Source organism: Squalius cephalus (genome assembly GCF_949319135.1).
Source record: "Squalius cephalus genome assembly, chromosome: 24".
Classification (NCBI taxonomy): Eukaryota; Metazoa; Chordata; class Actinopteri; order Cypriniformes; family Leuciscidae; genus Squalius; species Squalius cephalus.
This window is the reverse complement of record NC_137145.1, coordinates 17,084,797-17,102,866: the sequence shown is the minus strand read 5'-3', so window position 1 is coordinate 17,102,866 and position 18,070 is coordinate 17,084,797. Positions and strand designations below refer to the sequence as shown.

General features: G+C 37.1%; 1 protein-coding gene across 1 annotated transcript in view; it reads left to right on the top strand.

Annotated features, from left to right (window-relative positions):
* The first annotated feature begins 813 nt into the window (after positions 1-813).
* efnb3a (ephrin-B3a) overlaps positions 814-18,070 on the top strand; it is a 53,839-nt gene continuing 36,582 nt past the window's right edge. The window contains exons 1-2 of the mRNA XM_079860997.1: positions 814-1,841; positions 16,702-16,997. Coding sequence (XP_079717123.1) covers positions 1,516-1,841; positions 16,702-16,997 — 622 coding nt within the window. The 5' untranslated portion in view covers positions 814-1,515. The remainder of the gene's footprint in view (positions 1,842-16,701; positions 16,998-18,070) is intronic.

The window sequence follows — 18,070 nt, the reverse complement described above, 5'->3', positions numbered from 1 at the left end:
GTCATAAGTTGCATTGCAGAAGTGATTGAGTGATGATTGTGGCTCTCAAACGTTTGAATTCATTAAGGTAAATTAAATTGCCAAACAAAAAAATCCTCGTAGGCTACTTGTAGTCAGCAAATTCTAGGTTCTTCTGAATCTTTACAGAGCATAAATCTCTTTCCACCATTTGATTCCCCCAAAGAAACCCAGCATCACCCTTTTGAACAGGGCATAAGGTTTAAGTACACAAACCATGCCCTGATACGCCTCGAGCTATTTGACTAAAGTTGAGACGTTTGGACAAATTGAAATAATTTACAATTAATTTAAATCAATTCGAGCCCTTCTAACCTCACACGTCATCGCATAGTTATTTTGATTTGTTGGTCGTCGAGCTGTAGTAACATTTAAATTTGGTAGTATAAAAAATATTACCTCAGAGAAGAGCTCTTCTCATACAAACTCTCCTCCCCGTCAGTCAGCAACACGTGCTCACCTCCAGCAGTTGTTGCCATGTCCGCTTATTATAAGCAAATAAAATAAAATAAAAAGACCTTTTATTACCTAAATTATTGAAATGGGTAATTTAAAAAATTACTATTATTTAATAAATTATTATTTTTCTGTAATTTCATATTTAGCTGTCCTTAATCTAGATTATATTTAATATATGTGTTTCTGTCTTGATCAATTAAATTAAGCAGTAATACTTTACCCATTATTCATAAACAACTCCCAAACCTTTATAAATAAAAAAACAGGGGTAATCTATTTCGGTTAGCCTTGTTTTTTCAGGACAGGTCGCTTGATTCTCCTGAGATCTGGCAACAACGCCGCCGGCGCGCGAGTCAAAGCGCGAGACTTTGCGGAGCAGCAGAGAATCGGAGGAGCGAAGAACAGCACGCGTTGTTTCCATGGACCACAGGAATATATTGTTTCTTGTTCCCATCGTTTCTACGTTTGTTTCAATCGACCCTTACCGATTACTGTCACTTTAGTTCCCTTTACTGCCCTAAACCGGGTTTATTTCTTGTTTTTCTTGTCGAACTGTAATTAATTTGGTAATTAAGTGTTGATGGACATCCTCACCGTTGTTTCAGGACTGGCCATCATATTTGCGTGAATATTTTGGATATTAGATGAGCGAAAAGTTACATTTTGAACTGAGTTTTCTGCTTCAGCGGGGAAGTACGACAAGACTTCTGTCCGCCAAAGGACCGAATTATTTGTGCCCGGTGGATGTTCATTTTCTCAGCATGAGTAAAAATACAACTTCAAGACGTTGACAGAAATGCTAATGCTGCGGTTTATGGAGAAACATTTCTAGGGGGGAAATCACCCGTAGTGGACCTGGCGCCCTTCACCAGTCTGTGTGCACTTCAAAAACATTTAACTTCACCCCATGCACGATAATAATATTGTTTTAAATTCATCCCAATTTAGATGCATATGGCTTTGCCTTTTCAAATCTGACAGTACTTGAGACTTTCAGTTGAGGTCATTGCCTCCTTTGAATGGAACAAAAGGAGGTTGATGTTTCTGAATCTGCTTTCTTTATACAAACATTCAGAGATTTATGATTCCGAGTCTTTCAGATGTGGATGTTGCGGTCACACCATCTCCTCAAGTGCAGGGGGATCTAGTGAAGTTCAGCGCCCCACCAGTCTTTTGTCTCCATTAGGTCCCATTCGTTTGTCTTGTAGGAGGAACATGGGAGTCCAGACGAGGGGAGCCTGGGTGGCAATGGCGTTCTCGGACTGGGTCAGTGGATTGGGATTTCTCTTAATCTTCCTGATGATGAGTTTAGCAGTGGATGCGACCAACATGGAGCCAGTCTACTGGAACTCTTTAAACAGAAGGTACGTTGGTGGTTGATAGAAAACTCATGCACCCAAATACAAGTTTTGCAACAAGTTCAGACTATGGATTTGAGTCAAAAGATAGTAGTATGAAAAATACAAAATAAATTGCACTATTTGTCAATTTGCATTCATGCATATTCCTAGAATTGAGCTAGTTGGAACAAAATGTTGTACCATAAGATGATTCTTGCCATTTCATTAATGTATATTTATTTTGATTTACCATTAAAGGATATTTTAGTCAAGATTATTGTAAACCACATAAAGGTGTCCTGGAAAACCTAAAAATGTAGGATGATTTCAAAAGTTCAATAGTCAATATACATTTGTGCGCCATGGTCTGAAGTTTTTCTTTGGCTGAATTCTTTATTTCTTCTGAGTGCTATTTCTGTAAAATGTTTTTTTTATTTTAGAGTCATTATCCAGTCAACTGAAAAGTGATAGAACAATCATGGATATAGGTCAGAAAGTGTGGGAATTTTTGTACATATAAATTTAAGCCCAGTTGAGACAGGGGTGACTTTGGCCAGGGACTTAGTCTAGTCAATGGTTTGGACAGACACCATCGACTGAGAGAGTCGGGGGGCATTTTCCGGCTGGCTGCCTCCCGATTATGGGTCGCGTGCATGCCCTACCTAGATAAGCCATTCATGCTTCACCCACAGTGACACAATCTGCAAACCCACGCAAAGGTCCTCTAATTTTTGTCCATGCTGAGGATGCTCTCTGGACATGAGAAGCCACATTAAGAGTGTAAACCTAGAGTGAGTGACAGAATTAGGGATTTCACTCAACTCTGAGAAGGACATGAATAAATAAGTGGGAAAAAAATTCTGGTTAGGGAACTACATTCTTGGTGTTTTCACAGCGATACATAAAACAGTTCATAAAAGAACAATTTTTTTCCTAGTGTGAAGAAAATTAAAAAAATGTAAAGAGGACTTTCTTCATAAGACCATTAGTCCCAATAAAGAAACCTTTATTTTTAAGACTAGTTTTAAAAAAAGTGTACACACACCATAACAGAGAACCTTTGAGGACAGAGAGATCAATACATTGAGCTCACACAGCTCACACATCTACCACTCTGACAGACATATGGTAGAGAAATATAATCAGAGGCAGAAAAGATAAACCTCATTGGCTAAAAGAGTGAAAAATAAAGCTTAAACTGAGGCTGAGCAAAAAACTTTCAACTTGTGTAAAGAGAAGGAATTCAGGGGTTTGGGCAGATAAAGTCATATATAAAAAGAGATGAAGAAAGTCACTCATCCATATGAAATAAATGTTCCCTATGATATCTGAAAAGGTCAACGTGTTTACTCACACCCCACCAGTCACAGCCCTCTCAGGTCATCTTGCTCTCTTTTTTCACTCCTCTCTCATTCTCTCTCTCTCTCTCTCTCTCTCTCTCTCTCTCTCACACATACAGTATATTAACACATATGCACACAAGACACAGTTGAACATTTCAGCATGCACACAGACACGCCAGAATATTACGATTTTTGAGATTTTTTTTTATCATGGGCTTGCTTTCGTAATGTTATGCATTTCTCGCTTGAAACTGAATTTTTTTAATTAAAAAAACCCACATTTTATATGTGTTGATTGATTGGATCATGACACAAAATTGGAGAACAAAACCGAATGCAAGTTTGCTGAAATAATTTGGTAATCTGTTAATATTACCTAATAAACTACAAGTCTAGAGTTTTCAAACTGCTGGGGGCGTGCATTTTTATTTTTTTAGGGCTGTCAAAGTTGATGTAACTTAAAGTATTTATTAAATAAATTGAACACAAAAAAAAAAAAAAATGCTTTACAAACAAATGTGAAATGCACTGAACTTAATACAAAGTAAATATATTCCAGATTATATTTTTTATAATTTGCTTTAACTTCAGTACAGTAACAAAGTACAGTTAGTAATATAAAAGCCAATTGTTTAATTTTGCGAGCAAATTATATATATTTTTTTCATAATGTCTCAAACAGTATAAATTTTATATTTTAGGAAGATTTCATCATATTTTAGGGTTTGAAAAAAGTGATAAAGTTCAGCAGGAAAAAAGAATTGGAAAACCAACGTATTACTTTTATTAAAGATTACAAAGACAAACAGTTTTTGGAATAAAGTACAAAGATGCATCATTAAGACCAGGAATGTGCATTAAAATGTAAATAGGGTCAATTTTGATAAATGAACTCTAAAAAATCTTAAGTCATGTAGTACCTGATGTCTGGAGAAAACCATTAGTATCTCCATAGAGTCTGTACTGAGAGAAAAAATGACACTGAAACAGGTCAGACAGGTTATGGGATGGAGGGGTGCGTGGGAGGAGAGTGGATTTCGGCCCCTCAATGAGCATAATCAATGGTGAGCACAGACTGTCTCCATGCATCGCTCCGGGGGAAGTTGTTGTACAACTCTCTGCCTCAAATGAACATTAAAAATTTAATCCTTCATGGCTTCCTCAATATTTAATGAATCAACTGCTAATTGGAGCCAGATAAAAGCCTTCTTAACTGGGTTAAGCGTTTCAAATTAAAACATTTTAAGTGTAGGAAAAGATACTTTGGAAAACTGACAGGCAGAGAACTGAGCCAACATCAGATCTTCAGACTTTTGACCGTTCTAGTGTAGTCGGAGTCGTTTTTTTTCTGGTGAATCTGTGATTGATTGGTTCTCCTTTGTTGAAAGATCTTGTATAGAGCTTTTCTAGGGACAGAGAGCAGCGTAAGATTAAACATTGTTAGTGAAAGAATGGATTTAGGATTCGTAAATGTGCTTCACGGTGCAAGTCCCTCCCACATCTCCTAGCCATTTGTGTGTGTGAGAGTGTTTTTTAGAAGAGATAAGACCTCATGGAAAATGTTACATTGTTAAAAGAGAGATTGTGATTGTGGCATTAAATGGACTGAAAATGGAATTGTACCACTTGACCTCAGTTTCCAGGGGTGTGAGAGTGGGAGGATAATCCTCTGCACTACACCCCTCTATTAGTTCATCATATGGACTGCTCCATCATCAGACAGGCAACAAAGCCATCTGTGAGGGGATTACTACCTCTATACACACTTTCTCTCTTGCACTTTTTCTTTCCAGGGTTAATGTCGTTCTCCCTTTCTGTCACATTCCCTTCACCTATTCATCTTCTTATTCTTTTCACTCCTCATTCATTACCTCATTCTTTTTGTGTCACTGCTCTCTCTCTCTCTCTCTCTCTCTCTTTCCCAGAGGATAATTTTATTGCTCACATGTTGCTCTTTCATAGCTCATATCTACTTTATCTCTGATATTTCTTCTACAATTTCTTTGGAAAAATACAAATTGGATATGTACAGTACAGTAAGGAGATTAATGTGCATCGCTTAGTCAAGAAACTTTGAAATATGTTCTGAAACCTCGAGGCTTGTGTGTAGGCAAATCTGACAACGTGATCCCATTAGCAATCATAGGTATTCACACACAAAGTGTGACTCTAGCACACATACATTTGCATAGATCCTGAAAAGTACATTATTAACAAATTGACAGCATGTGTAGATTGTAAGCATTTTACGAATGAACAACTTTAGAGGCATTAAAATGTTTATGAATCATTTTGGGTTCCTAGACTATTAAATTTATGGATTTAATACATTTTTAAATCGTTAAATGGTTCAATCTCATTACATTTACAGTTGTAATAAAAATGATTCAACCCCCATTGCGAATCAGGTTTATTGGCAAAATGTACATACTTACAGCTGTTTGCAATAAACAAATCAAACAAAAGTAGTTGAAATAGCTCAACACATCAAGTGTTTCAAGTGGTTTCCCCTAATTCAACTGAAAATTAAACTTTTAATGGCTTCTGCCGTCTCAAAATTATTCAACCCCTTAATGGCAAGCATCTTTAGTAGGCTACTTAGTAGAACACCCTTTTGCTGTTATGACCTGCTGCAAATGAGATGTATAACCAGACACTAGCTTCTGACAGCATTTCTGAGAAATCTAAGCCTATTCCTCATGAGCAATGGCCTCCAGTTCAGTAATATTCTTGGGTTTGTGTGCTGCAACCACCTTCTTCAAATCCCACCAGAGATTTTCTATAGGGTTCAAGTCAGGTGACTGTGATGCCACTGTAGAATCTTCTAGAACTACTTCTGCAACCAAGCCTTGGTGGAATTTGAGATATGCTTGGGATCATTGTCCTGTTGGAAGGTCCAATGACGCCCAAGCTTCATCTTCCTCAGTGATGGCATGACGTTTTCTCCTAGGATTTCCTGATACTTTAATGAATCCATCTTGCCTTCAACATGCTGCAGGTTTCCAGTGCCAGAGGATGCAAAGCAGTGCCAGAGGATGCAAAGCAGCCCCAGAGCATCACAGAGCCACTGTCATGCTTAACTGTTGGCAGAGTGTTCTTTTCAGCATATGCTTCATTCTTCTTCATCCTGACATACAGATGATCCAAAGGGCCGAAAAGCTTCATGGCTCCACAGAACAGAATCCCAAAACTTCTGTGGCTTATTTATATGATTTTTGAGCACTTTTTTTGTGCTTTTGGGTCAGTAGTGGTGTACGTCTTGGAGTTCTGACCAGGAAACTGCATGCATTTAGTACGTGCCTTACTGTGCAAGCTGAAACCTCAGTGCCTGTTGCCACCAAGTCTTGCTGTAGGTCTTTTGCAGTCACTCAAGGGTTTTTCTGAACCTGCCTTCTCAGAAATCTGGTTGCAGCCGTTTATAGCTTCCTTTTTCTGGCCCATCCAGGTAGTGTAACCACTATTCCTTTTACTTTGAACCTGCGAACTATGCTTTCAACGGTGCCTCTAGGAACATTTACTGCCCTCACTATCCTTGTTTGTGAAGGGCAATGATATCTTCTCTTAACTTTTTGGACCATTCTTTTGACATATTTCTAACATGCAGTTAGTGATGCACCGATGTGAAAATTGTGGCCGATACCGATAATCGATATTAATATTGCTGTTATGGCCGATACCGATATTTACCGATGTCGATATCTCTGTATAGAAAACACATTTTTATGATAATCAAATAAAGAGCTATTTTCCAAAACACTTTTTTTTTTTTTTTTTTACTTTTGTAATTTATTTTCAGAAATGACTGATATTGGGCACCTTTACCTGTGTGCAAAATATGTCATCAGATTTTCAGAAGAAAAAATAAATATTTATATAAAAAATCTATTTTTATAAAGGATACAAGTGTGTCCTGAATTCACACTATGAATAAGGATGAAAAGGCAATGATTAGGCAATGTCAATGTCTGAGAGTTTTGTATAACATGCTCATTGGGTTAAATGGTGAGATTGACAAGTGCTGAAAAACTGTGCTGTTGAATTTACGCCTCTAGCCTGGTTTAACGATTGTGTAGGCTGCTCTGTACCTAACCTCTGTCATTAAGAAACATCCAGAAATTTCCCAGATATTTATAAACACCCCTCAGCAATCTCTGATTTATTAAGTGAATCCCAACAAAATCTCAATGCATAAACTTTCAATTATGTCCATGGTTCACGTCAACACACGCTGAACACTTGCTACGTGTACGTGCTAGCCTACGTGTAGGCTAGAATAAAGTTGGGCTGCAGCTACAGTGGATATTTTAATTGTTAGCGTGCTTTTCATCCATTCAATGGTGAAACAAAACTCTTCTTATCACACAAGGAAGACATTTTTCCACCTTTTTTTACTAGGGTGACAATACATCAAGACTTCAGAGTAAAAGCAAGCTGCAGCCGATCGATATAGGTTACTGTATATGCTACTGACTCAGCCTGGAAGTGTACGTGCATAGCCCAAAGGACGTTAGCTTAATTTCTACTATGTCGCCAAATATATGGATTGAGCCAAACTGGACTGTTTGGCAAGACGACTGCTGTTCTTTGCAATTCCTATTACGACCATATAACTACATTCTGCCTGATACTAGGGCTGTCGCTTTTGAGAAAAATCAAATTCGAACGGGTATCAAATATCAAGCAATGTATTTGAATATATTCGAATATCTACGAGTCAAAAACAATCCGTCAAAAAATGCGTCATGATGAGGAAAAAAAAAACATAAGTCGCACTGGACTATAAGTCGCATTTATTTAGAAATTTATTTCACAAAAAAAAAAAAAAAACAATGATCGGACGGGACAGTTCTCCATTACGGACGTGAGCGCTCTGAAAGCGGCACTAAAAGACTGCTTTAAAACTTTCACAGAGACCTCAAACAGAAAGCACAAAGCCTGTCTTTAAATTTAATTTCGTTTTGTATTAATTGTATCTTAATTTTAATCAATGTTTCATCAACCAATTGCCTGGATTTAATAAATAAGAAAATATATAAGTACATACTATAAGTAAATACTATAAGTAAATATAGTAGAAAATATTTAATCACGACACAGAGGCACCGGCACGTGAACCTGGAGCTTGTCTCATAAATGAACCGAAACTCAGCGTATGAGGCATCCTACTTGCCTCACAGACCTGAGACATATATAGAAAGCTTGAAATGTGTACTTTTAAACGGAACAATTCAAAACAAAAGAAAACAGACTGCTCTCTGCTTATGTCATCCGTATGAAATGTGCGTTTCTCTCAGGCACGTTCACTACTGCGAAGATCGTGAGTCTGCATCGTCAACTTCATCAAATCAACTTACACACGTCAAATACACAGGAATGATTATCGGCCTGTTCACATCGGCCCTATTTTGAAATCGGAATGATACTGATGTGTAAAAAAATGATCACATCGGCCGCTATTATATCGGCGGCCGATATATCGTGCACCACTACATGCAGTCAAACGTGACACTCAACAAGCCTAGCCAGTTCAGATATTTCATGTGTTCTAGCTCAAGCACACCTGGTGCAACTAATGAAGCCCTTGATTAGTTGCATCAGGTGTGCTTGAGACAACACCTGTTTTGCAGATGTGTGCTGTTGTGAGGGATTCAATTCAGGGGGTTCAATGATTTTGAGACTGCAGAAGTCATTAAGTTGCATTTTCAGTTAAATTTGGGAAAACCACTTGGAAAAACCACCAACTTTTGTGTTTAAAAGACATCTAATAGCCATCCAAACAGCCCTGACGTCCAGGCTAAAACAAGGCAAAATTTGGGAAAATGTAATAGACGTCTAACCATATCCCAAGACTAGACTAGCCATCAATTAGATTAAATGAAATGAAACACCAAATGAAATTAAACCAAACACCTTGTAATCACTGTTGTCTTTGCTTACATGATGGAATATCATACATCTCGCAAGTTATTTTGGTAATAACCAAATTCAAGGTTATTTTGGCTAGTTGTGGGTTACTCATAGCCGGACTATATTGGGTCTATAGTTAACCTAGATGGTGAAATGACGGCTATTGCTTGCTGGGGAGCTATTTTAATTTAGATTACAACTGTAACTATAAAAATACATTTATAATATAAATGTAATTGAAAGTGTTCAGATTTTTATGTTTCTAAAGCTGTGCATATGTAAATACTTGTATGTTTTAGATACTGTCAGTACATGCATATTTTACCTTTCAGTCTATATCCTAACAAAAAATGTGTAAACGTTATGTATGAAACCTATAATTATGTTAATATGATCAGGCTGAGTTGGAGACCTTGATATCTTTTGTGAAACTCTATAGACGCATAACAGTCCTTGAATCATTTTCTCTGGATAAACATGTGACAAACGAGATTTAAGCAGAATTCTCTGTTTACATTACTTATTTTATTATTAATTTATTTTCCCCCTCTATGGTTCTCATAAAGGCATTTGATTTATACAGTACCAGCAAACCTTGAAACTGCATAGTTTGACTTTTTGAGCACTCAGTTTCAGTGTTATTTAGCTGGACCTGCTATCTTCACGATGAAAACCTCCCTCTCTTGTTTCACTCATATTTAATTTTCGGTTTCAAAGGTGCGTCTCTGGCATGCCTTCAAAGCCCTGGCATGATACTGTGCTGTGTGTGGAAAGCGTAATTACAGTTTTAAGATTACCCCGATGATTGTTCTGAACCGAGGGGGGTGAGAGTGGTATTACGGTGGACTACAGACACAAGGATTGCACTATACTTCATCTGTTAACATCAGCACCCCTTGTAAAACAACGTTTATGATGATGACAGTTGTTTCTTTCGCTGTTGTTCACTTTCGTTGTTGAGGATACACAGGATTGGGGTTCTGATGTTATCCAATTTATTGGAAAAACTTTGTTCTACCTTGTTTGCCATCCTCATGAAGGTCGGATGAGCATTTATTGCTTCTGAAGGAAAAACGTAGGTAATTGGCAGGCCTTATATGAGATTCATGAACAATAGATTGTCAAGAAACACTTTTAAGTAAACTGACAGCAATGAGAACATGCATTTGTTTTATAGACTAATGCATCATGGTCATCGTGTTAACATGGTCAATGTCTCATTATAGATCTGGACGGAATCTTCAGGCTTCCTCTGTGGAATTTTGCGGAATGGATTTAAATTGGTAAAATGTGTGAAAATCTTGGACCCACACACCTCCACTCTGCAAAGATGTGTATACTAAACAGGCAGCTGAACATTTTATCCTCAATCTTTAAAAAGAATCAGATTTGGTGAATTCCCCCATGGCTCGGTTTCGAACATGAAAACGGAGAGTTGAGAGAAATCGCGAGAACAGATGAAAAGTGAGTTGGGAGTTATCCTCTCTCCCTGTGCCCTCCCCTCCCTCTCTTCCAAACAAAGGGAAGGTTATTTTTAGTGACGTTCATTTTTAATCATCGGAGTGTTTGGAGCTTTGATGAGTCTTTTCATGTTGGGCTGAGGAGTCAGCGGCCTCTGGGCCCACCAGCTCCCTTGAGCTCCTCAACCTGACCACAACAGAAGACCACCCAGATAATGCTTTGTGTAGAGGTGCACAAAATGTTGTTGGCTGATCATATTATTTGCCAATAAGTTCTAATATATATTACATTATTATTTTCAATATTGCACCATATTTTGTTGTAATGTGCATCAGTGAAAAGTAGTTCAGTTTTGAAAAATGGGGTTTTGTGACCTCTATTTGATACTATTTTGTTGAACACCGTCTACTAGCTATTTTTGATCACAAAGACCCATCCAGTGTCAATAGTCTTTACATGTGCATCTGAGGGCTTTCATTTACACCACTGTTCAAAAGTTTGGAGTCAGTAAGATTTTATTCAGTAAGCACACATTCGATTGATCAAAAGTGACAGTAAATACTTTTACATCGTTACAAAAAGTTTCTCTTTCACCCTAATGCTGTTGCTTTCTATTCATCAAAGAATGTATCAAGGTTTCTTCAAAAATATTGAAATCAGTCATTTTAAATCAGTAATTTTACTCTTACTGTTTTTATTGTATTTTAGATCAAATAAATGCAGCCTTGGTGAGCATGATAAACTTTTCAAAAACCCTAGTGTACAAATCCTTACTATTGTAATTGTATACTTGTGTTCTACTAAGTAAGACCTTTCCAACAGTATGATGCGTGACTATCTAATCTGTATGATATTTTACAGATTCCTATGATTATAATCATACATTATTTTATTAATTGTGAAACATAACATCTCTAGCACATTAAAAAGCAGTGTTTAAGATTTATCTAGAGCAGAAGCTTTCAAATGACACCTGTTTGGTTTTTAATTAGGTAGCTGCTACAGTTGAGTGGGTTTAAACTCGAAAAGTGAAATATCGGTTATCAAGCAAGCTGTTGATTATAGTTTACCGTTATCACACCCAGAAGTTCCATATCTTTGCATCCCTAGTTTTAGGCTTTTTGTGTTTGTGTTTGCATATGTGAGTCACTTTACATTTGTGGCATGTGGTTCTCAGCCACGTGGTAAGTGAGTTTCAGTCCATCAGAGTTCAGGAATGTGTAAGCTATCTCCAGCCCTTAGCTAATTAAATAGCACTGATAAGAACATGAAACAACACTCTCCGAGCCCTTAAGATAATCTGGGTGCCCTCAGCAAGTTTTGACGACCATAAACTCGACACACACATACACGCTTTTAAATGACTACATACTTTTTTGTTTTTAATCAAAGCTCAATACGAGTACTGCAGTCTACACCCACATGGAATCAGATTTACACAGAATGGTAATTTTATGAATAAATTATACAAATTGCCACTCGTTATGTCCGTTTATTAAATATTTTGCTCTTACACTTTGCTTCAGCTACTGATAAAAGTATACTCTTAGTTCAGCGTAGCACCGTATTTAAATATATACACATTTGCACAATTTTACCTCAAAAACAATGCAGATAATAAGAAAAAAGTTCACAGATTCAGTCTGGACTTGGTATAGACTAATTCTAACCCTAAAAGAAAACATTCTGCGTTTTTAAAACGCTGAAAAAAAGTTTACTTTATTATTTACTGCATTATTTATAAGTTTTACTTTTAAAGACAATCTGGGTTTGTAACTTCAGGGGATCTACGTGCACACAAACACATTTTTAGAGGATATGGGGAAGGGAAATATCCCTAGTTTTGTGCAATTACAAAACATTATAATAAAATAGTGTCATTATATAAACTCAAAATAGAGGTAATTTTCCACATTGCTGCAGTGAGGTGAAGTGTAATCGGTGGTTCACTACTTGGATTTGTTTGAGTTTCAGCTAAATCAGCCTTTTCTTGCTTTAGTGTGGCAATAGGAAGCTTAAATACTTGTGATTCTGCAGTGATGAATCGATAGTGAGTATAAACCTGATCCATTAACATTAAATGACTTAATCACTGATTTGAGAGGGTTTATTTCTAGTCTGAAGTGTCATTTTTCCCCATGTAAGAATGTGTTTCTTAAATTTCCATTTAAATGAAGATAAACATTGTCATTTCATGCCGCATCTTTTATACATAAAAAGATCAGTTTCAGATGCCGGTGTATTAAAATCAGAGTTCATGGAGCTCACAGAAGTGTTTCCAATACGCATATAGACATTTCTCACTTTGATTGTCTGTTTACTTCAGTGCAAAAAAGGTTTGATTCAACTCAAATTTAAACCAAAAATCACCTTTTCCATGAATAAATATGTTTGCAAAATTCACCAACCCGAAATAAATTTAGCTTTGTCAGGCCTGATAACGACTGCAAAGAACGTACAATATTTCCGCAGTTCACTTGAACCATGAACAGACAATAACTTTCAGTTTCTTCAATAAGCAAAGCTGTTTTTTCCAGTGAAAAGGAAAGAGAAATGCATTCAGCTCGTCAACTGGTGATCACATCACAGAGAAATTTTGACATGCTCAAAAGCCTTTGAAAAATCAGTGTAGTGTAGTCAGAAACAGATGTAGCATGTTACATTTGCCTCCATCAGTATATTGTATTATGCTAAGATTTGATTTTTGTCCTTTTGCTATTCTGGGGTGGTCTTGGTAATGGTCGCCATGCTTCGTATGCCTCAGCAGGGGTCTGACAGCTCTCTGATAGAAATGTCTTCCGTTTAGACTGAAGGAAAACAGTTGGGATCTGCAGGGTGGCAGGATTTGAGGTTAACGTATCCATTTGCTTGAGCGTAAGGAAAACAAGATGAAAGATTAAATGAGCGTAAGATGAAATGCGCCGTTGTCCTCTGTTGTGAAATTAAAGGGGCCATACTCTACACATTGGACTACATAGAATGTCCCAAAACAGTCATAATGTAGTATTTCACGATCATTTTCTACCCTCTCTATGACCCCTTTAACACTGACGGCGGTTTGCAGCAGCCAGAAATCTAATTTTGATGGTTATATACAATGAAAGCCCCCACCTACTTTTCACAAATAACATAAGAAACTCTATGGAATTATAATGAATGAATGGATGAATGAGGCATTTATATAGCGAATTATTATGATTTTCATTTCATTTTCATTCTGTCAGATTATCTTGCTGAAAACAAACTTTGGGAAGCCCGGCATGGGTTCATGGATAAATGTTGTGTTGGTGTGAGTGAAGTGGAGGTTTGTTTATAAGTGAAAGGGGGATAACAGAGTCTGGATTCAAAGCTTCCGACGGCCCTAGAAACTCAAGGGCGGTCCAAAGTCACTCCACCTCTGCAGTGCAAGTGTAAAAGTGCCCTGGGATTCAAACATACCAATGAGAAGCATCAAACCAGCACAGAAACCCACAACACCTACGTAATCAGGCCAACCACCTCTAACCTTTATCTAAACAGTGTGGGGTGAGTTCACTAACCAATCACGATCCAGTTTAACCAGTAAAGAATGCCAGATTGCCCCCCTGTGTCTTCTATCGCACTCAATTAGGTAAATATATCACACAGACAAAAGGATTAAACAAGCCTCTATAAATAACTAAACATACAGACAGTCTGATGAACCCAGTTCATCTTTAATGGTCAGAGTGTGCATGTGTGTGTGTGTGTGGTGTGGTCATCACAATTCAAAGCCTTTGGTAAATTGCTTGGTTCGATGAGCAGCGCAATGTAAACACTGAAGTCCTAGTTTGTGTTTAGCTCCAAACAGTGGTGTTCTGAGTTTTCGTTTGATAATTTAAAGCGTCTGATTATCATATGATTTTGCCCTCAGTCTGATCCCTTATGTTACTAGCTAATGAATAGGCCAAGACCACATTGGCTTTGTTTGCATCTTGGTCATGTGTGTTACAGTAGGTGTGGCGGATGACTGATTGAGGCCTAAACTCATTGTGTTAATGTATATGTTGATACATCAGGTGCTTTTGCTGTCACATGATTTTAACTTTTTTTCTCTCACTATCTGGCTGACTAGGAACGTTTTTTGGATCTGTCTGTCTCTCTGTGCAATGGTGTCTTACAAACTGCAGTGTGGTTAATTGGAGTTTTGCTTGGATGTCTCGGCCTGATGAAAATGTCAAGCTTTATACACTTAGAGCGAGGAGTGAGGGGCCTACAAAATGCCTTTATCTGCAGTGGGGTTACTTGTGAGGTAAATTTTCAACTTCAGAACAAGACTCTGTCTCCGAATAGAGCTAAAATGTCAGTCTGGTAAATGCCACAGCTTTTTTTTTCCTCAAGAGGATGAAAGTATAGGAGCTTTTTAGTGCTGTGTCTCAGCTTTGGTCTTTGGTTTGACTGAGAATGTGCTATAAAATACTGAATAATTGTTTGCTGTGCTCAAAGCTGTTTTTATGAAAACTTTCATATATTTGGATATGATATTGTCACATACTCTCTTTTTTCCTTTGATAGACTCTTTCTATCATCTGTTTTTATGCCAAGCTAATTAATTCTCAAACCCTTTATATTTTCATTATGACATTTAGTATTTATCAAAGGAATAGTTCACCCAAAAATTGACACAAAACAAGTGAGGACTGGGGTTGTCAATCTCCAAAATAAAAAATAAAGAAGTGCAATTATGTGCAATGTCACGTGAAGAAAACTCAAAAAGAGCAATGCTACTTCTCTCATGAACATACCAAAGAAAGTTTTGGAGAATGTTTAAGGCACTTTTAAAAAAATTTTTTTTTTTTTATTATTTTTTTTTTTTAAATGAAAAAGTGCCTTAAACATTCTCCAAAACTTTCTTTGGTATGTTCATGAGAGAAGTGGCATTGTTCTTTTTGAGTTTTCTTCACGTGACATTGCACATAATTCAGTAACAACCCTACAGGGAAATTCAGTCATAACTATATAGATAAGGAGTAAATAGAGGCCTTGTATTTAATTTTATATTTTATTTTTGGCAGCATCCAGCACATCTTGCGACAGTCTTTATCTTGAGACAAAAATAACTGTTTAACATACATGACTCATTTAAAAAAGTGATACAGAGTGCTGAATTCCCTTCAAGCAGTTGCAACAAAATAGTGTACACGTTTATTATGATTATTCATAATACCAATTTTTTTTTTTTTTTTTTTTTTTAAATGGAGGAGGCATGGATGAATTGAGTTAGTACTGTGTTGATGGTAAGGGGCGTGACTTTTCAGAAGCACACTTAAAGTGGTTGACCAATCACAATCACTGGTCCAGCCAAAATCAGAGCACACTGCGCTCTTCAGTGGGAGGGGCTTCATAGAGACAAGAACTAGAACGACTGGGAAGAGAGGTGCTGCAATAATGTAAAATATGTGAAAAATAGTTTTTGGACATTCACGCATAAAAATGTGTTTTAGTAGACCCCAAAAAACAAGGGTGTAATAGGTCTGCTTAAAAAAAAAAAAAGTGCATCCAACTGGTCTAAATGATTCATTTAGGAATTAAACTGATCGAGTTCTCTGTTAACTCATTGACTCGATCCGGACACAGCTGTTAACATCTCGCTGAAGGGGAAGATAATGAAATAATTGCTTAAATTCTGTTTCTTGCACAAGTTGTATGGATTATTTTATGATACTTTTATGGTGCTTTTGAGTAATTTTTGAAACTTGGAAGTACCCATTCATTATAATTGCATCAAAAAGAGCCACTGTTTAACAGAAGAAAGTCATACAGGTTTAGTAAGAAATGAGGGTTAGTAAATGATGACCGAAATATTAATTTTTGGGTGAACTTTCCCTTTAAGCCGTTGGCTGCTCCCCACAATCTAAGTGATTCCAGGTTTTACTATTGTAGACAAAACGTGACCTCTACACACGCTCATTTTCATCACATTGGCAAGCAAAGCTATACATATGCCCTCTCACACACTCTCCAGAACCAAAGGGCATGTATATTTACGTTTTGTGTAAAAAAAATGAATGAACAAAAGGGCAGTTCCAGCATCAAACAGGCCTTGCAGTTTCACATGCACGTTCATGCAAGCAAATATCAGACTGTCAATCTCAGTTTCCATGGAGATGAACATTATCTATAGTCTGTCACTCTTCGTCTCTCTCTTTCTGCAGGTTTGGAGATGAGAGGGGCTACATACTCTACCCTCAAATAGGGGATCGTTTAGACCTTGTGTGTCCTGCCACAAATCCCTTGGGGCCGAACTCTCCCTCGGAGTATGAGTATTATAAACTGTACCTGGTGTCCTCACGAGAGCAGGCCGACAAGTGTGAGGTGATGGGCGCCCCCAACCTGTTGCTCACCTGCGACAAACCTAACAGTGATATGAGGTTTACCATCAAGTTCCAGGAGTATTCGCCCAACCTCTGGGGTCACGAGTTCAAGAACTTACGAGACTACTACATTATAGGTAAGTGTGTGTGTGTTAACCAATATTGTAATGACAAGAAACAGAGAGTGCAGTCAATTCCCTATTTTGGGTTTAGCTATTTTTTACCAAACCAGGATGTCTGCATCTGTAAATTTTTAATGAAGCACCATCTATAACCATAGATGTGTGTACAGAATGGGATTAAGCATTCGTAAAAGGAGGTACTGTGCCTCCATTTTGTTTTAATTTTTTTCATCTAGCCAACATATGTTGGGGTTGCAGTGCAGTAGTGAGGCACACATATTCCAGGCATATTGTTCCTTGGTGTTCAAGTTGGTAACACATTTTTGAGCCTTGTCATGTTGGATAATCTTAATTTCCACTTTCTTCTGAATTTTTTTTTTTGTCACCCTCTATTATAACTATTCTTAAACTATCGGCCAACAAACCAAATTTGACCCACATATTGTGTTATCTTGTGCCCTCCTCAAATGTGAGGAATAATTTATCCTCTCATCTGACCTACAAATCAATCTTTAATCTTCTGCATTTTGGTTTTAATGTACAGATACCCACACATGACATCCAGGGAGAATAATAACAAGATATCATGGTCACCAATTAAGAATTTGTTTCCACGACTTAATTCACTCCCTCATTTTAGTTAAATGAGTTAAACGTGGCCATGATTTAACTAAATTAAAACAAGGGAACAAATTACTACAATGTAGCCATAAATTAACTAAAATGAGGAAGGGAATAAATAAAACATGGCCATGAATTAATAAATCGTGTGAATGAATTCTTAATTCGTGGCCACAATATCTATTTTTTCTTCCACCTGTCATGCGCATGACTCCGTATTAATTTTTTTATATCCATGGTTATTTAATGGGATTTTTATATCACACAACCTTTCCCAAACATTTTTAGTGAATGTAAGTATTTATTTATTTGATTCACATCCATGAAAAGAGTTTTGTGATTTTTGTGTGCTAAGCTGTATGATAACTGTTCTTTTATAGTTAAAGTTCAAGGTAAAAACACTTGTATTTGTTGCAGCTACTCAAATGGCTCTAGTTGACTGCCATTTAACCCTTATGTTGTGTTCG